Here is a 25772-nt window from a genome sequence, read left to right on the forward strand (position 1 = left end):
ATTGAATATTAATATATTTATTTTTTACAATAAATACTCAAATGTTTACTTCTTTTAAAAATGAAAATTCTTTTCTATTAAAAATTAGTGTGTTAGTTGGTTATTTTTTTTATTTATTTTTCTCAAAAATAGATATTTGTTTGTTACATATTTTAATTTTATAATTTTTAATTTATTATGCTTTTTTTTTAATTTCATATAAATCATTTTGAGAATAAGTTATTTTTTATTGAGTTATTGAACTGAGTTATTAGAATTTTCGCATTGATAAAATTTGGATGAATAATTATTTTTCTTTCTCATTATTACGTACTATTACAACAGTTGGGATTGAAATCTCTTTTGGTTTATTTTTTTAGTGTTGTATTATTTGTATGTTGATGTTGAGAAAGGTGGTGAATTGCCATACACACCAAATTAGGATTCCAAGCGTGAGGACCACTGATGACACCTCAATACAAATAAACTTTTCTATTAGAAAATTATTCCCTCCTTTAGTATTTTTCCTCTTTGCAAAAAGTTTTATCTGTACAACCTTTTTATAGCTATCATAACAATTTTTGTATTTACTCTATAATCCAGAGTTTTCCTCAATGTAATATAAATACAATTGATACTGCTCTTTTTTCACTGAGCAGGAAAAAGCAATAGTATTCAATAGTTCTTTTCAGCTTTATAATTTTTTTATCTTTTCAAACTTTAGTTATACAGCTGGTTGAATGTGTGGCTTTAGTGGTAGCGCTGGATTGGAGTCTTTCCCTTGGACTTTCATTGCACATTATTGAATTAGATTATTTAGTAGCTATGTCTGTTTTCTTTAAGAGATCTTCATTTGTTAATGACTAATTGGGTTCTTTGTTAGAGGATATAACAAGTTATTTGTCTAGTTTTTCTGGAGTATTTCTAATCCATGTTCGTTGTAACAACCAATAAAATTGCTCATAAATTAGTAGTGCATGTTCTTAAGATAGAGCATATATGTAACGCCTTGGATAGCCAAGACCGCTACACTGTGTACTTATAAAGGTGCAAAACTTGCTAATCAAGTCATTAATTTAAAAACGTATCACTAAACATGTATGAACTAGGGTTTAAAAGGGTTTTGGTCTCAAAAGTTTCATTTTATTATATAATTAAGCTGTTAAAAAGTTGGATTACAGACTCCCAAAATAACACAAACATCAGCTAGCCATACTAAGGCAAAATGGACAATCTCTAGGTCACGCGTCCCTGCCTAAACCTCAATCGTGGCGGCTGAGCAGCTGGCCATGTACATTCCGCGTGCAGAGCTCTCCCAATCAAGGTTGGTCAAGCTTGCCCTTCCCTTTACCTGCACCACGTAGCACCCGTGAGCCAAGGCCCAGCAAGAAAACATATGCAGCACAGACAGTAATAACAGATAGTAAATTCACTAACATAAACTCTCATCAAATAATCCACATTAATCATTTAGCATATATTCAAAGTCATGGATGCAATCAAACACTTATAACATTCATATCACATAATAATCAGGGCCGACAACTTAGGCCGCACCCTCTGTTTACCCCACTGACTCCGACCCGCTTAAACCGAGCTCAGTGCATATTAAGCTGTCCTCGGCTACCAGTGGCCGAGCCGCGCCCTGTGCACTAGTGTAACCCTTGGCACCCTTAGGTCGTTAGAACACTAATTAGCTTGCATGGCATAATACCATCTTTTCAAGCATATTCAATAGGGAGCCCTTAGTCCCATTTCAAATATTCAATCAGGTGCAGTTTTCTTACCTTTAATCTTTACGGTTTTGGGATTACGAGCAACGCCCCTCAAGCATGATTCGTTCCCGAGCCTAAGCCTTTATCACCTAGTCACAACCAAAGTATAGGGCCTCATTAATACTCAAGCTAGAGTTTCTGGATACAAAACTAACTTTCGGGAAAACAAATCCCACCAAGCACGGTGGTGGAATGGTTCCCGCGTCTCTGTTCTAGAGCGATGCGGCCCTTCCCTTCGAACCCAGAGTTAGCCCCATTTCAAAGCTCAAAACCTCAGCCAAAACCACCCCTAAGCTCCCTAACTCAACACCCAACATTACCACAACTTATTAAACAACTTACGCTACACATTTCAATAGAAATTCAGTCCAAAAACCCATAGAAACCTCACTTTCAACCCTTGAGACTCTAAGAACATAAACACCCAATTTAACCAGTCAAAAACTCAAACCCAAATCATTACTTCATGGAGTAAAGCTTACCTTCTCTGTTGAACCACTTCACCAAGCCAAAACCAAGCTAATTCCCCAAGTTTTTCCTCCTTAACTCTGCCTTTAAACATAAAACCACAGCTTCCTCAATAACCCAACAAAAACCCAGAAGTTCTAACCGCAATAAAAGGAAAATTCATGCTTACCTTAGCCTTGATTTAGTTCTTGATTATTTCTTGAGCTAAGCCTCAAAATCCAGCTTAATTTCCCAACTCAAAGGTCCCAAATTCTCTATGTTTTCCTTTGAATTTTCACTTAGCTTCTTCCCTTTGTTTTCCTGGAGAGAGAGAGAGAGAGTAAATGAACAGCTAAGAAGAAATAAGGTCGGTTTATTTTCCTTCTACGAGTTTCATAAATTTTGTTTTACTCGTTAAGTTAATCCCAAGGCTCGGGGTGTCGGAACCGTCCCCAAGGCCAAAACGGTAAAATCCCCCAATATTCCCGCCTAGACATCCTAACCTCAAATATATCTCCATATATTTATTTTCATGACCCGATAGTCTAAATTACTACCTGATGCTTAAAATACCCCTGACTTGTCCAAAGTCAATTATTAAATCCCGTTGTGACTTTTCCCGCTATCTAGCTCTAGGATCGCCTTGAGTCGTGCTCTGCAGACCTACCCACATTATAATGTGGTTCTCACATATATCACATATTTATTTCATATTATCACATAATATCATCAATTATCATAAACACACTATTGATCACATAATTACACATTTAAATCAATAATATTCATTCTAATTCCATTTATGCCCTCCCGGCACACTAATCAAGACCCTTAAGCCTTATTAGCGAATTTGGGTCGTTACAATATACTACCTAAGATTAGCAGTACATGCTCATAGATTAGTTGTACATGCTCTTAGGATAGAAAGTAAACTTGTTTGGCTAGAAGATTTCTCTTAAGTTATTTAGCCTAGCTCAGATAAGAAAATTTGATTGTAATAGGAGAAGTTCCATTTTCAACTAGCTAGCTCAGATAATAATATCACCTTTGGACTTGCTAATAATGTTGGAAAAAATAATTCAGCTGTGAACTTACTAAGGATTGATTATTAATTGGTTAGTATATAAATTTGTCCATTTCTTAGAAAGAGAAATATTCAGAACACACAAAAGACTAAGATTTATTAATACTCACATTTGAATGTTAGGCATAATATTAATACTTGAGTTGTTCGTATTCGAACAATATATATCAATTATCAATCATCCATTGGTTTATAAAGGTTTACCCTTTATATTATCAGGATATTTTTTTAATTTGGTATATATTCACTTTTGTGAAATGAATAACCAAACAGAGTAAAGAACATAAGAGAAGCAATAAGAAACTGTGGATGGTACTATTCATCCACTCAGTTACAAAAGAAACAAAAAAAAAAAAAGCTTGGATGGAAGAATTTTCCAGCCCAATAATTGAAAGACTTTGGCTCTATTTTCCATCTTTTTTTCTTTCGTTTTCATTTATTGGCACAGTTAGTCATGTGGGAGCTAATGCAATCGATCCCACACCACAAGTATAGATTGAAATTATTCATAAATGAAACGTCACCATAAGAAATCAATATTTACATGTGAATGAAAAGCATAATATTAATATTTGAGTTGTTCGTCTACGAATGTTATCAATTATCAATCATCCATTGATTTATAAAGTTCACCATTTATAATTACGTTTTTTTTTATTAACTTTTGATGTTACATTCTTAAAATATATGAAATGTACAAAACAAACTAAAGAACATGTAAATAGACACCATTACAAGAGAAGAAACCACTATGGTAATATGTAGATATCCAAATGTTTGAGATTTGGTGCTTTGTAGCCGCCGTGTGTATTTTGTGGGAACGTTAAGGACCAATATACCGTAACTCTGATACCACTTGTAACGCCTTAATTTCTCATAAATTATCGAGAACATAGCGTTAGATCATAATCATAAACATTGCTTTTTTATTGAATGAAAACTTAAAAATAAGTATATGGATCCATGATTTTACAAAAATAATATAATTGTCTTTAACATATTAAAATGAGAAACATCAAATAAAACTTTAAAAGAAAACATGTTATTTAATAAAAATAAATAAGTCTGCTTGATCTTCCTCAACTATATGGTCCCCACGAGTACATCACGAAGCTCCTAGATCTCGTTTGCCACCGACATTTCTATCTTTAATTGCCTGAAACAACATCATAAGGGGTAAATTTCTAAGCCCAATAAAGAAAATATAAACAAGAGTCAGTCATATAATCATATAAGCAAACATATCATAAATTTTACAAGAGTCATTACAAAACTTATTTATACTAATCATACAACATCATAAAACCCTAGGTCATATCATAACATAAGTCATAATCTAAATCATAGTTTATAATCATAGTTCATAGTCATAGTTCATAGTCATAAGTCATAATCATATCTTTAGGTCATAGGATATAATAACAAGTCAGATATAATAAAAAGATAAGTGCTTATACATGGGTGGCAATTAAGCCCCGGACATAAGTTCGTCATACACCAACATCAACTTAGGTCCTTCATAAAATTTTGGCAACCGAGCCCACCGGACATAAGTCTGTCATACATCATTGGACACCTTAGATCCAGACACACTTACCCCTTTATTGTACCTGAAATGTTAGGTCATACAAAACATAAACTAGGTCATAAACTAAACTACCTAATTTTTCTTAGCAAAACCGGGATATTGAAGACAAGTGCGGGATCAGAAACTCCTAAAACCAAACATAAAGAACCATAAGTCCTTTAGAGAAAAGAAGATGAAGAGAAGATCTAAACCAACAAAATAAAGACTTGCCAAAAAAAACTTAAGTTTCAAAGAAACCGAACCCCTTAGATAGTGTAGAGCTTTGATTTATACCTCAACCACCGAAATCACACAAAAGCTTCCTTCCCAAGTGTTTAGAAAAACTTTAGATTTGAAAGCTTTGACCCCAAAACCCTAGTGTTTCTCTCTAGAACGAAAATAGCAGCTTGAAGGCTCTAACAAGTGTTTGAAAGATGATGAAAATGGTTGAGTGTCAGGTCCTATTTATAGATTTTAAGGAGTGAAACTAACTCTCATTTTAATGAATAAATAAATTATCAAAAATAACATTTTTCGCTCAACAGATGCCTAAACTCGGTCAAAAACATTCAGGAACAAGTCCAAGTTGTTGAGGGCTGCTTCTAGCTTCTGATTCCAGGAAATTTCAAAAACGGCCACTGGAGCCGATGTATCGCCCCTTATTATGATAATACAAATGATGAGGGACAATACTATGATGAAGTCTATCGACCTGCCTCCTACACAGATGACCATTTTCATCAAATCGAAGACTATCCTTTTGATGAAGATGATCAATCATCAATTTATGAGTCTCCGCCACCGTTAAGCTATGAAGTTTATTTGTGCTCTCATAATATTGACAATGTAGTGGCTAAAGGTGTTCTCATTGTACCAAACATGGGTAGTCAAATTACCATCCATGGAATTGTACTTGATGAGTCAGTTGCGAGGGTTTGGCTTATAGATGTCTTACAAGAAGAAGCTGAGATCCCTATTCCCTTTGGTAACATACGATATGTTGGGGAAACACGAGATACATTCCTATCTTGGCAAAAAAATGTAATTGTGACTTTTCAGGTATAAAATTATTTGCTTAGATATTTAAATTTTATTTTTAAATGGTATACACCCTGAATATCCGCACACTTCGGCGAGCTAGATAAGAGCCTAACTAGAACTGCCACGTGTCAGCCGTCCATTCGGAGTTGTTTATTACCATCCCCTAATTTAACCATCCTGAGCTGGTTAATCATTTAGCTGCTCCTTGGAGCCATTGTGTCGACATGGTGAGAGCCACAGGCTAGCACCACCTTAAGCTCGTAGTGCATCAGAGGCCTGACACCCTCGACTCCTTGTAAAGTCAACCACGCAATATAAACATGCATATCCCAGACATCACATATCAATTCTATTCCTGAATTCTCAGACACGCAGTATAAACGTGCGTGTTCAGGCGTCCCACTCCTGATTTGGGCCATGCGACCCATTATCCATCAATACCTATTGATTAGACCACACTTCACTGCAAGGTATAGGAATTAATCATCAATGTCACACAAATTATTTGATGAATGAAGAGGTCACGGGATGACCCCAATACCTACTCAGAGATCAATCTCCTATAAATACTAAAACCCTTGATAGTGCAAGGGGTTGACTTATTCTTGTAAAACAAACACTTTGTAAGAAATAGTGAGGAGATATCAATAATATCGACTGATGGACTAAGAGGATTTTAACCTCCGAACCACCTAAAAAAAGAGTGACTATTGTTTTCTTGCAATTAATTCTTACATCCTAGAATGCTATTATTTTCATATTATGGTTTATCAATCATCACTAATTCATCCTATTTATTCGTATAATTATCTGTTGGCGAAAAACCGCGTCAACAGTTTGGTGTTTTCATTGAGAGGATTTAGATTAGTGCTATCACAAAACTTGATCATGGTGGTTACTCAGTCGAGGCATGGTAACGATGTGGATCAACATGATGGGCAAGAGGCCCACCATGCCACCATATCCGACGAACCAAACCCCGAGGTCCAGCAGCGGTCAGGAAAGCAGTCGATGGGCCAGGACGACATCGGGAGTTCGGCACCCCCGACCGCCAAATTCGAACCCGGGTTACCTGACGGCGATAGAAATGGAGAACATACAGTTGAGGAGTCAGTTGTCCAGAGCAAGTAAGCAAATCGTGGAAGTCTTGGCCCGACTACCCCGTCTTGCAACCGACATTAACGTCGGAAGAGGCAAAACGGGACTCAAAAGTCCCGCAGGGATAGTCGGCCCAGACCCAGTCGATCAGCCAGAACCTCTACCCCGAGTTCTGCACCCATGTCACACCATAACCAAGAAGCTATGTTTGCGGAGTTTCCTAGGGCCAATCAACAATTCAGCCGATCAGTCAGAACCTCAACTCCTAGTTCGGCTCCACCATCGAACGCACCCAAAAGGGCTCGTGGTAGCTCGCGAAGGAGGTCCGGGGAAAGCTCGTGCAGACAGCCTGCTCCAGCCAGCCCTCCTGTGTCGCGGTCAGACCGCCGGGCGAAGAAAGCTGGAGACGGCAAAGTAGAACGACCACGAGCTAGTTTAATCAAGCCAGACGGAATGAGGATCGCTTCACCAATTAGGCATCCCCCTTCGTCGATAAGATACCCATCTCCCCCTCGTCCTACTCGAGATATTCTGGCGCACGGGGGCAGCAGAAGGAATCCTCCTCCCACCGTTCCTGCCCATCGCCCACAAGAACGTGGGAATGCTCTGGATCCTCACCCCCGGCAGCAGGCTCCAAGCTTTTCCAACGGGAGCTACTGGACCAAGAGCCACCGAGGTGGCAGACACAATGGAGACCTGGGTAACCGTTTAAGTTCAGCGCAAAGCCCTAGGGCCGACCTTCGAGATCGCCTCAACTCACAAAGGGGGGATCCGGCCAGAAATGACAGTCATGCTCGGCGAGAGGATGGTCTTTCCGAAGTACATGAGAGTGGGAATGTCCTGCCAAACCAAGCTCAAGCTTGGAGGGACAATAACTCGCCTAATGCATACAATAGAACTAGAGCTGTCGGATAGCCGCAGAACAACCAAGGGACTAAGGACTTGACCCTAGAACGGTTAGCTCAGATGGAGGAGCTAATGAAGAAACTCTTGTCAGAAAAGGACAAGGATGAGTATGACTCGGGGAACGAGATCGAGCTTTTTGCCCCCAGCATAGCGGCCACGACGTACCCGTCGAGATTTCGGATGCCCCATCTATCCAAATTCGATGGGGACGGGGACCCGTCGGATCACCTAGGTATGTTCAATACCCTGATGATGGCCCATAATATCGGCCCTGAGCTGAGATGCTTGATTTTCCCTTCCACCTTAATCGGACCAGCTAGACAGTGGTTCAAGCAGTCCATTAGCTCGTGGAAGAATTTTTCTGCCGATTTCAAAAGGGCATTTTAAGCTTCTCAAGTGGCCCGCGTAAAAGCTGGCACCTTGGCGAACGTGAAACAACAACCCGGGGAACCCTTAAAAGCTTACCTGAGCAGGTTCGCAAATGTTGCGGTCCGAGCTAGGGAGGCGGATAATAGTTCCAAGCTCATGGCTTTGAGGATTGGAATCCTCGTTGGGGGCGGGCTATGGAAAGAAATCCAAAGAAGAGGTGTCAGCACCGTGGATGAATTCTTGAACAAGGCACAGGAATGGATAAACCAGGAAGAGGCGCGAGCATCGGTTGCGGGAACCAGCCAAACCCTTGATCAGCCTGTTGGAGTGGAAACGGATGCCGTGAAAACAACTCAAACCGTTGCCCAGAATAACCAAGGGGGTGGAGGTAAGAGAAAGGGGAGCGGCTAGGGTGGCCAGCACGGCCCAAAGAAGAACAAACCCGCAAAAAATTTTAAGCTGATCTACACAGCTTATACCGAGCTCACGAACACTAGGGAACACATTTTCCTAGCAAATTCTGCCTGCCTTCCCTGGAAAAAACCAAAGCTTTTGAAACATCAGAAAGCCAAGAGGGACCCTTCCAAGTTCTGTCGATTCCACAGCAACATTGGCCACAACACTGACGATTGTACGCACTTGAAGGATGAGATCGAGACACTCATCAGAGCCAGATCTTTGGCTCAGTATGCGCGAAATCGAGTTCCCACTAGTCAGCCAGCCCCGGAAGCTCCGATAAATCAGCACAGAGCCCGGGTAAATTAGGATACCCCTTCTCCTATAATAGGAGGAGAAATAACCACCATCTATGGAGGCCCTCATCTGGCAGGTACGAGCAGAGGTGCCCAGAAGAGGTACGTCAATGAGCTGAAGTCTCATTATAGAGTTGAATTTATTCCAAAGCAACATCTACCCAAACAACGGCGATTGGAGACGCAACCAATCAGTTTTACCGAAGAGGATGCTAGTCATGTCCAGTTTCCACATAACGATCCTCTAGTGGTAACTGCATAGCTCACCAATCGAAGAGTAAGGAGGATGCTTGTTGATAATGGGAGTTCGGTGAACTGCTGTTTCGGTCCATTCTAGAAAAAAGGGGGTTGTCTGTAGCCCAATTGAAGGCCACCTCCATGATGTTGTATGGGTTTTTCGGAGAAGGGTCAGCAGCGATAGGAACAATCGAGTTAGTATTAACCTTGGGAGAGGGACCCCGAACTATCTCAAAACTCCTCGAGTTCGTGGTTATCGACTATCCCACCGCGTACAACGCAATTCTAGGCCGGCCTATGTTGATGGAATTTGAATCCATAACTTCTATTTGCCACCTCGCAGTCAAATTCCCCTCCTCTACGGGGATATGTACGATCTGAGGAGATCAGCTCGCCGCCAGGGAATGTTATAGTATTTCCATGAAGGGAAAATCACAACCCAGGCAGCAGACGATGACCATCTAGGGCAGAAGCGAGGAATCTCAGGAAATATCTATTCCTGGGATAGAAAAACCTCAGGAAGCCAATGGTGTAGGTATCACCTTAAGTGATGATATCGACCCAAGGATAGGCAAATATAGATCCGAGATCCAGGCCATCAAAGAGCTCGAAAAGGTGAACATTAATCCTAGAGACCCTTCAAGGGTGGTTAGGCTCGGGAAAAACCTTTGTAATGAGAGAAAGGCGAAGCTGCTGAAATTTCTACAAGAAAATCTAGACGTGTTCGCCTGGTCTCATGAAGAGATGATAGGGGTCAGCCCAAGCGTCATCATGCATACCCTTAACTTGGACAAAAACATGCCTGCAAAGTCCTAGAAACAGAGGCGCCTGGGCACAACCCGAGATGAGGCCCTAGAAGAAGAAGTAGCTCGACTTTTAAAATGCAGCTTTATTTGCGAGGCGAGATACCCGATCTGGGTCGGCAATCTTGTTTTGGTCCTGAAGCCCAACGGGAAGTGGCGGACCTGCATCTACTTTTCTGACCTGAATAAAGCATGCCCCAAAGATTGCTACCCTTTGCCAAGAATTGACCAGTTGGTGGATGCCACTGCGAGGCACGAGCTCATGTCCTTCATGGATGCATACTCGGGCTATAACTAGATCGCCATGAACCCTGCAGACCAGGAACACAATAGCTTCATGACCCCAACTAACGTTTATTGTTACAAGGTCATGCCCTTCGGGCTGAAGAATGCGGGAGCTACATATCAGAGATTGATCAACAAAATGTTCGCTAATCAGATCGAGAAAAACATGGACGTGTATGTTGACGACATGTTGGTCAAGTCAAAAACATCTGATAACCATGTTCCCGACCAGAATGAATGTTTTTAGATTTTAAGGAAATATGGTATGAGGCTGAATCCCCAAAAATGTACCTTTCGGGTTATGTCAGGAAAATTTCTGGGTTTCATAATCAACACCCGAGGAATAGAGGCAAACCCCGATAAGATCAGATCACTACTCAAAATTCCATCACCCCGGTCGCGAAAGGAAGTCCAAAGTCTGACAGGAAGGGTGGCAGCCCTTGATCGGTTCATTTCCAAATCAACCGACAAGTGTTTGCCATTCTATAACCTGCTCCAGGGAAATAAAAAGTTCGAGTGGACCGATGAGTGCAAGCGTGCTTTCCTCGACCTAAAATCACATTTAGCTAAGCCACTCGTGTTGTCTAAACCAACAGCAGGAGAGACTCTTTTTCTTTACCTAGCTGTCACGGAAGATGCGGCTAGCGCCGTGCTAGTCTAGGAAGAGGACCGATCTCAGAAGTTGATCTATTATATTGGAAAAAGGCTCCTCGGAGCCGAATCTTGATATCTGTTGATGGAAAAAATGGCATTCTACCTCATAACGGCCTCCAGAAAGCTCAGGTCGTATTTCTAGTCACATTCAATCCATGTCATAACCGATCAACCTTTAAGGCAGGTATTGTAGAAACCTGAGGCATCAGAACGTCTTTTGAAGTGGGCCATCGAGCTCAGCCAATTCGAGATACTCTACGTACCACGAACTACAATCAAATGCCAAGCTCTGGCTGATTTCGTGGCAGACTGCATTGGATTCCAAGAGGAACCAATGGAAGAACCGGTGCAAGCCTTGTTGAAAGTCTTTGTGGACAGCTCATCTAATGAGAACAGTTCCAGAGCTGGAATCATTTTGATATCCCCAGAGGGACACCGTTTTGACTTCGCGTTACAATTCGGATTCGAAGCGTCCAACAACGAGGCCGAATACGAAGCTTTGTTGGCTGGGCTAAGGGTGGCTCGGGAGCTGAAGGCCAGGGCCATCCAATGCTATAGCGATTCCCAACTCGTGGTTAAGGAGAATAGCAGGCGCATGGAACCAAGATGGCGGCCTACCTGACCAAGGTAAAGAAGGAGCTATCCGCATTTGAACACAGCGTAGTTGAACAGATCCCTCGGGAGCAGAACGCCAATGTCGATGCCTTAGCAAGGCTCGCCACCTCCAGGGAAGCCGAAACCTTGGGTTTAATACCGGTGGAATTCTTGGAAAGGTCGAGCGTAGATGAGACTGCGAGAGAGGTCGAGGTGATCGACGTCAGGCCAACCTGGATGACTCCCATAATCGAATACCAAACAAAAGGAAAATTACATGAAGAGCGAAGCGACGCGAGGAGAATACTTTATCAAGCCCCGAGGTATACAATCGTAGACGGGACGTTGTACCGACGTGGCCTTTCTTTGCCTCTTCTGCGATGTGTTATGCCAGAATAGGCCAAGGCTATTCTCCAGGAACTACATGAAGGCTTTTGTGGGGATCACGCTGGGGGGCAAAGCCTGACCTTGAAGATATTGAGGCAAGGATATTATTGGCCCACTCTATCAAAGGACTCGATTTCTTACGTCCGAAAGTGTGACAAGTGCCAGCGATTTGCCACGATTGCCTGAGCTCCTCCAGTCGAGTTGAAGATGATCTCGTCCCCGTGGCCGTTTGGGGTCTGGTGACAGTGGTGGCTATTGACTACTTCACGAAATGGGCAGAAGCGGAGCCCCTGGCGACAATAACATCAAAGAGGGTCCTCGACTTTGTGGTTAAGAATATTATCTGCCTATTCTGGCTGCCAAAGAAGATCGTGTCGGATAACGGAACCCAGTTCGATAGCGACCTCTTCACCGAATTCTGTGAAAGGCACGACATAGTTAAAAGTTTTTCCTCTGTGGCCTACCCCCAGGCTAATGGGCAGGTCGAGGCTGTGAACAAGACGCTCAAAGCGAGCCTTAAGAAGAGGCTGGATGAAGCTAAGGGAGTTTGGCCTGAACAGCTCCCCTAGGTTCTGTGGGCATACTGGACCTTACACCGAACTTCGATGGGGCATACTCCTTTCTCCCTGACCTTCGGAAGTGAAGTAGTCCTTCCTGTCGAGACAAAGATGGCCTCGCACAGAGTTTGGGCGTTCAGCCAAGACCAGATAGACAAATTACTTAGCGCGTCCCTCGACCTAATTGATGAAAAACGAGAAGATTCGCAGCTGTAGCTCGCGCATTACCAACAAAAAATCACTCGGTATTTCAACTCAAGGGTCAAGAAACGCGTCTTTAACTTAGGCGACCTGGTGCTCCGAAGGCTCTTTTTAGCCGGTAAGGATCCCAAGGACGGAGTTTTGGGACCAAACTGGGAAGGTCCCTATCAAATAATAGAGATTGTGAATGAAGAAACCTTTAAGCTCGCTCAGATTAATGGGGAAACAGCCCCACAGACATGGAATACTGTACACCTAAAGAAATATTATCAATAGTCGTGCTTTTGTAAGGCTTAATTATAAAAGTCACCTTGTTTTATTAAAAAATGAGGAGTATATTTCTTGCATCTTATGTTTCCGTGTGCATATGGACTTAAAAGAGAATGTTCAAGTAACCGAGAAAGATCTTTTTCTGCTTACTTGGGGGGAATATATCCTGGATACAATCAGGTCCTAAAACTTAGAAGTTAGTTAAATTGATTAACCAATGTTTTTCCTAAAAATCACGAGGTGTCGATAAAACTAACACGAACTATTCTACTCCTGAATTCTCGTACACGCAGTATAAACGTGCGTGTTTAGGCATCCCACTCCTGATTTGGGCCATGCGGCCCATTATCTATGTATACCTATTGATTAGACCACACTTCACTGCAAGGTTTAGGAATTAATCATCAATGTCACACAAATGATTTCATGGATGAAGAGGTCACGGGATGACCCCAATACCTACTCAGAGATCAATCGCCTATAAATACTGAAACCCTTGATAGTGCAAGGGGTTGACTTATTCTTGTAAAACAAACACTTTGTAAGAAATAGTGAGGAGATATCAATAATATCAATTGGTGAACTAAGAGGATTTTAACCTCTGAACCACCTAAAAGAGGAGTGACTATTGTTTTCTTGCAATTAATTCTTACATCCTAGAATACTATTATTTTCATATTACAGTTTATCAATCAACACTAATCCATCATATTTATTCGTATAATTATCTGTTGGCGAAATACTGCGTCAACAAATGGGTACACTATATTGATATGTTAAATGATATTATGTAGGGTCCATCTTCATCTAAACAAAAATCCCTATAACCAAGTCCACATTTATCATCAGCTTGTAATGCCCCAAATTTCCTAATAAGGTTTAGGACCTTGATTAGGAGGCCGGGAGGGCCATAATTGCTTTATTATGCTATTTAATGATAACATGCATGTTTAGGTGTATTAAATATGCATGTGAACCCATTTGTGATTGATTGGGTGATTTTCATATTTTGGGTGATTTTCATATTTTGGCCATTTCGGGCATTTTTGGCATATATGTGAAATGGGCGTGGTGCTTTGTTATTATCTGGTTATGCCAGGGTTACCCAGCACAAGACGATCCTAGGAGGTAAGCTGGTGGGAAAGTCACAACGGGATTTAAGCTTGACTTGGAGTAAGTCAAAGGGTATTTAGAGCATTATCGGGTTATTGGGTAATGAGAAGTAACATTTGGTGATAAATTGGGAGTTAGTAAGACCAGGGGGAAATTCTGGAAGTTTTGACTATAATGTCCCCGGGGGTGTTTTCGGGACCCCGAGCATTAGGTTTTATTGGAAGCTACTTAAGCTTGAAGTAACCTTTTAAGAAAATAAAAGAACGTTCTGTACGTTCTCTCTCCCAAAAGTTCCCTTTTCGTTCCCGATCGCATTTTCGAAGGTAACTTGAGTTCTAGGACTCGGAATCAAGCAAGGATTGAGGCATAGAAATCCTAAGGAGAATTAGAAGCTTATTAGCCGGAGGATTTAGTTGGAAACAACTCAATCGGAGGTAATTCAAGTTTAAGTTTTAAGTTTTTAAAAGTTTTTAAGCTTGAATTGGACTTTGTGAATCGTTGAGTTTTTAGTTTGTTTGAACCTTGGGTTTTGGTGGTTTTGGACCATTGGGGAGTTTGGGAACTTTGATTTAATGATTTGGGAATGTTTAGACATGTTTTTGGGAGGTTTTAAAAGGTTAAAACGAAGGAAAAATGGCTGCCCCGAAGTTGGGCCGCGGCCCTTGCTCGAAGAAGCAGGTGCCAGGATTTCGCCTTGCCGGGCGCCGCGGCCCTTGCCTCAGAGAACCCTGGGGGCCGCGGCCCAAGGTGCTAGGGCCGCAGCCCTTGCCCTGTTTTCACCCCGTTTGCTCGTTTTGACCCCGGAAACATGGTTTTAGGCCTCGGGATCATTCCTACTACCCGGATTAGTGAGGATTGATGTCTTGGAGGCTAAGTTTTAGTTCAAGGGTTGGTTTTAGAACTTGAACTCATTGGATCACCATTTGTGGTTGTGACTAGGTTAACACTAGAGGCTTGGATCAGGATCGTGCTTGTGGCTCATTTGTTGGTAACCTGTGCTTGGACCAAAGGTAAGAAAACTGCACCCCATATGTGACATGCATGGTTATGATTGATGCATGTTGAATGTTTAAATGTAAACATTGATAGCATAATGAATGCTTGGCAATCTTGCCCATTTGCATGTGATTATTGTCGAGGCATGCTGGATGATTAAGTGTGATGCATGTGATGCACGAGAAACATGTGGTTAGGGCATGCCATGAATGATGAAAATGAGATTGGTCAGAGCTTGAGTCTCTGAGTTTGTGCATGATCATAATTATGCTAGAAACTGTTTAGTAAGCATGCTGAATGCCCTGTTCTTGGATAATTGGCATATGATACACATTGATAGCATTGCTTACTTGTGCATGGTACTGACTAATTAGTCAGAATTGGCAAAGGTGTTAGTATCGACTGTGAAGCTGTGACTTATTAGTCAGGTTCGGCAGTGGTACTGGGCAGTGGCCACATTGTGCTGTCTCACTAGACATGACAACCCTAGTGAGTAGTGCAAGCTATGTCGATTGGACCTAATCGACCCTCTGCATTGAATGACTCCAAGAGCATTAATGCAGGACCGACCTCAAGTTCGATGAATATAAACAAGCATTTATCTAGCCAAAGGCTAGTCATGTAGAGCCATTGCAGGGAATGGGCACTGGGCCCCTAGTGACTTGGTTGTCAGTCACTCAGTATGGTTTACCAGGACCTCAAAGTGATATTCACTCATTTGATCAGAGCTACGGGCTCTGCATGATCATTTTGATCATCATATGCATGGCTTGGGCGCTGAGGCCCCAGTGACTTGCTTGTGGGTCACTCAGTATGGTTTACCAGGACCTGTTGAAGGTTAGAGGCTTACCCAACAGCCAGCCTTCCATTTGAACTAGTGACGTGCTTGTCAGTCACTCAGTATGGTTTACCAGAACCTATCGAAGGTTAGAGGCTTACCCAGCAGCCACCCTTCCACTTGAGTTAGTGATTCGCTTGTCGGTCACTCAGCATGGTTTATCAGAACCTCTAGTGTTACGACACTCATCTGATTAGGATTGACTGGATAGTCCTCCAATCAAAAGGCCAGGATTTCTTATCCTGGATACCCCAGCATCTGTTTGAACTCATTTGCATGTTGAATAGAGCTATGATAGCTAGGCATGCCAGATATGATTTGATATCATGATATGACTGTTTATGAGCATATGAGTTTTTTTGCTGGGCTTCGGCTCACGGGTGCTTTGTGGTGCAGGTAAAGGCAAAAGAAAGCTGGGCCATCCTTGAGTTGGAGAGCTTAGGTGATGACGTGTACATATGCAGCTGCTCGACCAATACTTGGGCGAGGTTTGAAAGTGGAACTAGGGCTGAACCCTGTTTTGCCGCTTAGAACGGCCTGTTGTAAACACTTTCTTGTAATAAACTCTGAAATTATATTTTTGGGATCCCAATGTATACAGTAAACGTTCTAGTGAAACGTTTTATCTTAACCAAGGTTTTTAACCCCTAAACCGCTAATCATACTTAGTTACACGTTTATGGCCAAACGACTCGATTAGTGAGTTTAGCACTGTTTGCAATGTGCACTGTAGCGGTCCCTAGAGTTGGGGCGTTACACAGCTGGTTCTCACGTAGTCATCCCCACTGAAACCTTAAAATTGGTTAACAGATAACCAATGGGACAAAATTGATTTGAGTCTAAAATTTATAGTGAAGGACTATTATTCCATTAAAGGAATAAATGGGGTTGTACAAGTTCCCATTGACCTGGAGTTTATAGGAGAACCCGAGGCTGTCTTCATCGCTTTGGAAGACGTTTATCAAGCAGCCTCCATAGATAATATTGGATCCTCAGCTATGTTGTTTGGTATGAGGTATGTATCAAATCAAATTGAACTCAATCTGTTATGTCATTACAAACTATTAGAGGAGTTTGAATATATTAGATATTCATCCGTAGTGAAGTAAGTTATGAGATGAAATTGTGTGCTGTGGAGATAACAGAAGGTTGAGAACATGTGTGTCTTAGTGACGTAGGTTCCATGAATTTTGTGTGTTGCGGTGGCTTATGGTTGAGAACATGCATGTTGTTTGTTGTTTGTTGTATGTGTTTGTTTGAATTGAATTTATAGGTACTAATAATTTTGGATATGCTATAGATTCAGAGGAAACTCTGCCCAATTTTTTTTTGACGATATTAATTTATTAATTGAAAATGTATTATGAATGATTGATTCTATAGATTCATTTGGGAAAGCATGCACCCAAATTCACGACAATTATACAAAAATTTTGACACCGAAGATCTTTCTATTGGCAATGATGAAAGTAAAAATTATACGATGGATCTTATAGCCAAATGGATGATGACTATGGATAGATGAGGCCAAATATATTTCATTAATTGGATTGTTGAGTAAGAACGAACTACTTAAATATTATCACTACTATGGTTGAATTTTAATCTTATAATTATCATAATTTATTATTGTTTTAGTCGACATTGGATGTTGGTGCTTGTGATAAAGCGAGGGATGACCATAATTTTGGACCCTTTAAAAAATCATAAATCTCCACCAATAATTAAGGAGGTTATGGAAAAGTAAGTTCTTCAATTGTAATGTATGCTTTGTTAATTTTTAAAAGTTGAGAGTATAATATGTATTTAATTAATTTTAATTTTTGTAGAGCATACACACAATGTTCGGACAATGAATACATTGGCACATTTACAAAATTGTTGAAATGTTCTTGTCCAAAATAACTTGAAAGTCATGAATGTGGTTATTATGTACTAAGATACACTCATGATCTTGTAAATGCACTGAATCCGACAAAAGAAAGTATGTTTTATATTACACTCTTTTTTGCTTAAGAAAAACTAGACATAGTATTTAATTGTCTAATCTATATTAACTTTTCAATTTTGCAGTGGTTTGACAAAAATGGATACAATGTCAAAGATGATTTACTACCACTACAAAGTGATTGGTTAGCTAGATTAATGTCATTTATTTATGAAATCTAAATTTTCATATTTATGTAACTTGTTAACTTATTGGTTAGCAAGATTAAAGTCATTTATTCACTAGCTAATTATTTTATATTAATTATAAAATGTATATATATAATAATTTAACAAATTAGGTTATACTATTGAATATATATAATCGGAATTTAAAATAATTATATATAATTGAAATTAAAAATTAATCTTCTTTATTAAAAAGACTATGTAATAATATTGAAAATATATATATATAATCAGAATTGAAAATAATTATATATAATCGAATTTGAAAATTAATTTTTTTTATCGAAAGGTTTTTTCTGCTGTTGTAAAAAGTCAACCGCGGAGAAACAACATTTTTCTCTACGGTTGGCATACCACTTTTCTTTGTGGTCTAATACACTGCAGTTTTTAATACTCGCGAAAATTGCAATGTATTCGCTAAAACAATTACAGAAAAAAGCATTCTTTGTAGTAGTATGTAAATCATTCGGGCCACAATTTGATAGTATTTCCCGATGGAAAAAATCTACAAATTATTTCATTTGAAAATTCAAGCCAGACACCTTCACCTTTCAAGTTAAAAACGAATTGAGTGACTAAGTAGGGCAATCAAATAGTAGAAGAAGAACAACGAAAAAGTTTGACTGGTAGAGTATACAGAATATAACTTTATAACTTTATTATTAAAGCATTAATAATTGCTCTCAATTATTCAAACTGAAACATGTACTAAGAATGAAAAGTTTGACTGGTAGGGTATACAGTATATAACTTTATTCTATAAATATGTAGCTGGATCATCTATTATATTAAAGCATTTCATTTAAGAAAAAATATTATTAAAATAAGTGAAAATTAATGTGGATATTTTTGACGTGCATTATAGCCTTAATTGTCATTAAGGTAAGTCATTTGACTTATAAATGGCAAAACCCTAAATGCAATGGAAAGCTGCCTCCAGGTTCTATGGGTCTCCCTCTTATTGGTGAGACACTCGAATATTTTTCTCCTCATTCTTTGTACAACATACCACCTTTTTACCAAAAGCGAATGACAAGGTATTTCTATCTCTTTGCTATATGGGGCTAATAATGTGTTTTTTAGTCACAATAATAATAATTTTTCATTACGACTAAAAATATGATATATTTTTTTAGTTAAATTTTGAAGTCATCAAATAAATGTAGGTATACGTACTTAAGGTTATTTGGAAATGTCTAATAATTAAATTCATCTATATGTATGTATATATGCAGGTATGGATCATTGTTTCGGAGCAGTCTGGTGGGGCAACAAGTAGTTGTGTCTACAGATGCCGAAGTCAATTACAAAATATTTCAGAAAGAAGGGGAATCTTTCCGAATTGGGTACACAGAGAGTTTCATTGAAATCTTTGGCCATGAAAGCATGATGGGTTTTCATGGCACGCTTCATAAGCATCTCAAGAACTTGGTTCTTCACCTTATTAGTCCTGAGAACTTGAGGTTCAAATTGCTGCCTGAAATGGAGGAAACAACTCGCAGACATTTCACCTCATGGGCTCATGCCACCACTGTGGACATCAAAGAAGTTTCTTCTGATGTACGTACACATAGTAACAAATTAAATATCGATCTCTCTAGCTAGCTATATATAGAGGACAATTCTCTTATAGGTGTTTCACTTTTAAGCCCTACTGATGGGGTTCTCAGTGTTCTCGACCCGTGAACAGTTTTCGATCATAAATAAAAACTACAATATATACGATCATAAAAAAAAATCGTGCCGAAAATTGTTCACGGGTCGAGAATACTGAAAAACTCCACCGGTAGGGCTTAAAGTGAAACCCTATATGAGAATTGTCATATATATATATATATATGTATGCTACCCATGAATGATTACTTTAATGCTAACCATTAAATTAAAATCAACGATCCATATTTATAGTTGTTAATTAATATTTCTAAAAATAAATTTGGATTTTTTCAAATTTTTGGAAGGATTACGTGATGAAAAACGTGTATTTATTATGAAAATATAATATTGTAAGCTTTTTATTTTTCAAATGCATGTCAATTTCTAAATATAGCTAGTGTTTCTCATTGGTTGTAAACACTATTAATTATGACAAAAAAAAAATTAAATTTGAAATTAATGTAGAAAAAAAATATTTACCTGTGTGACTTGCTATACCAAATGACTATGTTATCACATCATTATAATTGTTAGTACTCATCTATGGGTAGTAACCTTTAAACAGTCTTCCATATAAATATTTGTTTTAGTAGTATTTTTACATCTAGAGATGACATATGTATATATATATTTGCATGCAGATGATATTTGAATATTCTGCTATGAAGCTCATTGGGTATGATGACATGGAGGGAGCAAAGAAACTGAGAGAGAACTTTTCTGCCTTCCTAGATGGCCTTATTTCATTTCCCCTCAACATTCCAGGAACAGCTTACCATGCATGTTTGCAGGTACTAACTCGACTCGATTTTTGACAACATCGGTACAGTTAGTTTGTTTGTGTTTTTTATACCTCGATAATTTTTTTTTCTAATTTTTTTATATAATAGTGTACATTGTAATTATTTAATAACACACTCCGTAAATTTTCAAAAAATTATGAATAATTTACACTACCAAAAATAAGGTTGAAACAGTTGATTTTTACATGCGTATATAGAAAAAAAATAATAAGTATGCGTGCAACAAGCTGTTTAAACATTATTTTAGATACTATAATTTATTCGGAATTTCTTAAAAATTTGTAAGATGTTCTAGATAACTACAATGTTCACTTTACATATAAAAAAAAATAAAATTATATATATCTTGATGTCGAAAATAGAAAAATGATGCACTGGTTTTACGTTGTAACCGTTCCTATATATATATATATATTTAGGAAGAATTAATAATCTATTAATATTGGTCCAAATTAATAATAATACACAGGGTCGAAAGAATGCATTAAAAGTGATCCAAGAGAAATTTGATGAAAGGAAAGCATCGAACAAGAAATACGGTGATTATTTGGATCATTTACTGGAGGAAGTGAGTAAAAAAAATACGCTTTTGACTGAAAATATGGCAGTAAATGTGGTGTTTCTGCTTCTTTTTGCTGCTTATGAAACCACTTCTGTTGCCATTACTTTGGCAGTGAAGTTTATTTCTGATCATCCTAAAGTTCAAGCTGAACTAGAGGTTTGTCTTGGATCATTTATTTACATGATATTATTAATAATCTAATCCTCTTCTTCATTTATTTCTTTAAATATACATATTATCTTTCATAATAAAAATCATATATAAACCTAAGTATTAAATAATTTATTTTATATTACAGAAAGAGCATACATCTATTATTAAAAATCGTGAGAACAAGGATTCTGGGATTACATGGCAGGAATATAAATCTATGACTTTTACACATATGGTGAGTATAGTTGGGTTGCTTTTTATTTTAAATATATATATATATATTTATATACTTATAGAGATAGATCCCATATATATATTATTGTCATTTATGAATATAATAACTTTCTATAATTTTTTTTATTATCTGGCTTATAATTTGCAGGTTATTAATGAAACAATGCGACTTGCAAATATTGTGCCAGGAATTTTTAGGAAAGTTGTACATGATGTTGAGATCAATGGCAAGTTGAAAAAATTACATGGATATTATATTATTAATTGATATAAATATAGGGAATTTCTCAAATAGGAGCTTCACTTTAAGCCCTACCAGTAGGGCTCTCAATGTTCTCGACCTTTGAATAGTTTTTGATGTAATTTTTTTTTATGACCGTTTATATTGTAGTTATTTAGAGCATTGTCGCGATTTTTAGAAAATTCTGAATAGTTTACAGTACCGAAAACTATGTTCAAACATGTTGCACGCGTAACTAATTTTTTTTGTGCGCGTGGAAAACATGTTTGAACTTAGTTTTCGGTACTGTAAATTATTCATAATTTTCTAAAAAATTTTAAGATGCTCTAAACAGCTACAGTATACATGGTCATAAAAAAAGTCAGGTCAAAAACTATTCACGAGTCGAGAATACTAAAGAATCTTATTAGCAGGTTTTAAAGTGAAGCTCATATAAAAAAATTGTCCTATATATAAATAGTTCCCTTTAAATTTATTAATATTTTATTATTTCAAATTTATTTTTTATGACTATTCTCAATATTTAATTCAGGATATACCATTCCTGCAAATTGGATTGTTATTGTTGTTCCTTCAACTCTTCATTTAAATCCTGATAAGTATGAGGATCCCCTCAATTTCAATCCTTGGAGATGGAAGGTAGTAAATAACTTTAATTATTAATTAAATAATTAAGCAAATAGTATTACTATTAATTATTTCATTTCTTTTTGTACAATTTATATTATTTTAAAATTATTATTGTAAAATAATGAAAACAAAATGTAGGGGAAGGAATTACATGCAGGATCCAAGACTTTTATGGCCTTTGGTGGAGGTGCGAGGCTTTGTGTGGGAGCTGAATTTGCAAAACTCCAAATGGCCATATTTCTTCATCATTTGGTTACAAATTTTTGGTAATTAACCAAATATCATTAATTAATAAATTCACTTTTATTCCTCAAAAAATTAAAAATAAATAAAAATTCCACGTTTAAATGTGTGTATCAGGTAAATAATTATATTTTATTATATATAATTTTTTTATTTAATCATATTTATTTAAAATGAGATTTATTCCTTTAAAAAGTAGTGTGGCATCACTTGGTAAATATTTTGGAGTATAATTTTGGTCAACATATCATTGCTGAAGAAAAAAAAAAGTGGAGAAATTTTTTAGTATAATTAACTTATATTATACATATATATATTGATGGAATTTTAATTTATAAATTTTATAGGTGGACCGTAGTCGGAGGAAACATTGTTAGAAAACCTTACATATCGTTCCCAAATGGCTTACACCTCAAAATATCAGAAAAAGATTGCGAAGCTTAAGCTTAATATATTTATATATATTAAGCATAATAATGAAGTTATGAATAAATAATGTTTTTGGCTTTGCTTAATTTACTATTTTGGCTGTAAGTGCTTTTATTATGTTGTAATGTTGATTAGAATGTGTAGTTCTATTATTGTAATAAATAAGACCCCTATTTCCTAGGGAGTTTAATTAATTAATAATTATGCGGCCCTATTATAAACTTTTGCATATAGGTCCTCGAAGTTCAAAATATTTTAATTGGCCACAATTTCACAAAACATATATTTATGTCTGTTAATAATAACTAGTTTAGCAGACATGCATATTGCATGGTCACCCTCGCTACTAAACTAGAGCAGCCTGGACCAAACATGGGTTTATTCTCAAATGTTTATATTTTATATGATGATGTCAATAAATAAGTTTTATTTTATATTTCTCTAAAACAAAAGAAGTTTTATATCTATTGTTAATATAAAATCTCAAAGGGAATAATTAATATTATTAGAGGTGGATTATCTACCATTAATAATATTAATTTAATAGTATTTAATCAATGGTTATGTTATTAGTAGGAGGAGCATAATAATAGTAGAACAAATTTTGGACGAATCTTTATTGTCTTGATTTGATTCAAGTGGAATGGGAATTGAGCACATCAAGTCTTCATCTCTAACAAGAATCATGAGGCTCAATTGGTGATTAGTAGAGTTACACATGTTTTTATTAATGGTTCAATATTCTTACACTTATTCTATGTGGGACACAATAGTCTAATATTCCCCCTCCAGATTGTGGCTCACCAATCTTGAATCACCTGATCACAAGTGACCTTTTTTTTTTCAGCTCGCTTATTTTTTTGGATCTCAAGTGTCTTTTTGCACTATGCGGATCTCAGATCTCAAGTGTCTTTTTTGCACTATGTGGATCTCTTGAGGCTTGACTTACTCTTTTTGGATCGGTGTGGATCGAATGCCCACTAGGGAATTGGCTATTGATAGCATAACAAGAATCATGAGGCTCCATCTAAAAATTAATTGGTGATTAGTGGAGTTACTCATGTTCTTATTAATGGTTTAATATTCTTACACTTATTCCATGTGAGACACAATAGTCTAATAATCTCTAATCTCAAATCTCACACAAAAGTTTAAGTCTTCGCTCTTAGGGCTATTGATTTCGAGGAAGTACTGTTAAAATGCTGGTCTAAGTTCTTTCAATGCTCAGCCAATAATGAAGCCATGTCCGAGGGCATGAGGTCTTTTGCAGCAAGCTTTTCAACGCTACCTGTTTAAGAAAAAGTCACGAAAGAATACGAATCCAGGTCAAGAAAGGGAAGGGATAAAGGAAATCATTATTAATTAATCTTTCGTGAACTATAAAATATGTATTTTATTATGAGGTATATTTATATTGTGTGTTTGGAATTTACTTCGTGGGAATATTACGTGTCTTTTTTCTTAAATTTAATTATCTTATTAATTAGTTCTCACTTCATACATACTTCATATAGATTTTCAATTTATTAGCAGAGAAGATTTCAAATGAATAAATTTGGACAATACCAAATTAAATTTCAATTTTTTTTTATTCAGAAAAATACCTTCATACGTGATTGTATATTGTTATTATTTATTATTGAAAAAATATATATTAGCTCACATTTTTATTATTGTTACTTGTGACTTTATTGGGTCTGTTTCAAAATTTAAAATTTACAATTACATTCATAATAACTTAACACTATTTTGATTTTACGTCATATTCGGTCATCATCCAGAAAAAGAACAAAACCACTATAATTAAAATAAGTAAAAACAAACAAAGAAAGAAGAAACACACTTAACAATATAATACTTGAGATAAGAACCAAACAATTTTTTAATTAAGCTTGTGGATGTGTGCATATAATAATGTTTTTTTCTTGAGCTCTCTCTCTTAATGTGTATTATAAAATATATATAGAGACTAGTTTGTTAAATGTGGGACACTTGTCCAAATTTAAGTGGTGATTGCTTTGTTAAATATAGCTATTAGCTCTTCTCTCATATCAGAATTATTCTCTCTCTAGTCTCTCTATACATTCTCTTCTCTCTCTGTTTCTTCCTATTTTTCTTTTATCCTCTTCTTCTTCAATTCTATGGATGTACGCCAATCACTAATTAAGTTTGGGCAATTCTTGATACAAGGCTGTTAGAGAATAGAATCCCACATGGAAACTATGTGGGATCATCGTACCATTTATAAGAGCATGAGTTACTCTACTCATCACTAATTGATTTTGAGATGGAATCTTATGCTTTTAGTCCTTTTCCTAAAACAACAAATCTAATTAAATTACCTTTATAAGAATATTATCAACTTAATTTAGGTCAATTAAATAAATATCTCAAGATGATGATGAAAATTCCAGCTACCAACATATCTATCTACAAGTATAACAAACTGATAATCTATTGAATAATAAATATGTTTTAATTTTATTGAATAAACTCCTGCATGTAGTTGGTACTTTTTCATCCCTGCGTGATTAAAATTACAAAGTAAAACACATCTTTCAATCATATATATGACTTAGGAGTGAATATAACATATCATATATCATAACATCCATGTAAATATGCAGGAGTCTATGCTGAAGAAAACAGAGTGATCCTGATCCACTTCACAACAACACAAGAACCCAATTCAA

The 25772-nt window shown here is 37.3% G+C and overlaps 1 protein-coding gene across 1 annotated transcript in view; it reads left to right on the forward strand.

Moving 5' to 3' along the window:
* Positions 1–18945: 18945 nt before the first annotated feature.
* The window catches only part of LOC133783250 (cytochrome P450 87A3-like), a 42450-nt gene continuing 35623 nt past the window's right edge, over positions 18946–25772 (forward strand). Inside the window, exons 1-8 of the mRNA XM_062222800.1 lie at positions 18946–19165; positions 19364–19688; positions 20426–20575; positions 21057–21305; positions 21448–21537; positions 21685–21763; positions 22310–22416; positions 22546–22673. Coding sequence (XP_062078784.1) covers positions 18966–19165; positions 19364–19688; positions 20426–20575; positions 21057–21305; positions 21448–21537; positions 21685–21763; positions 22310–22416; positions 22546–22673 — 1328 coding nt within the window. The 5' untranslated portion in view covers positions 18946–18965. The remainder of the gene's footprint in view (positions 19166–19363; positions 19689–20425; positions 20576–21056; positions 21306–21447; positions 21538–21684; positions 21764–22309; positions 22417–22545; positions 22674–25772) is intronic.

This window comes from Humulus lupulus, chromosome 6 (genome assembly GCF_963169125.1).
Source record: "Humulus lupulus chromosome 6, drHumLupu1.1, whole genome shotgun sequence".
Lineage (NCBI taxonomy): Eukaryota > Viridiplantae > Streptophyta > Magnoliopsida > Rosales > Cannabaceae > Humulus > Humulus lupulus.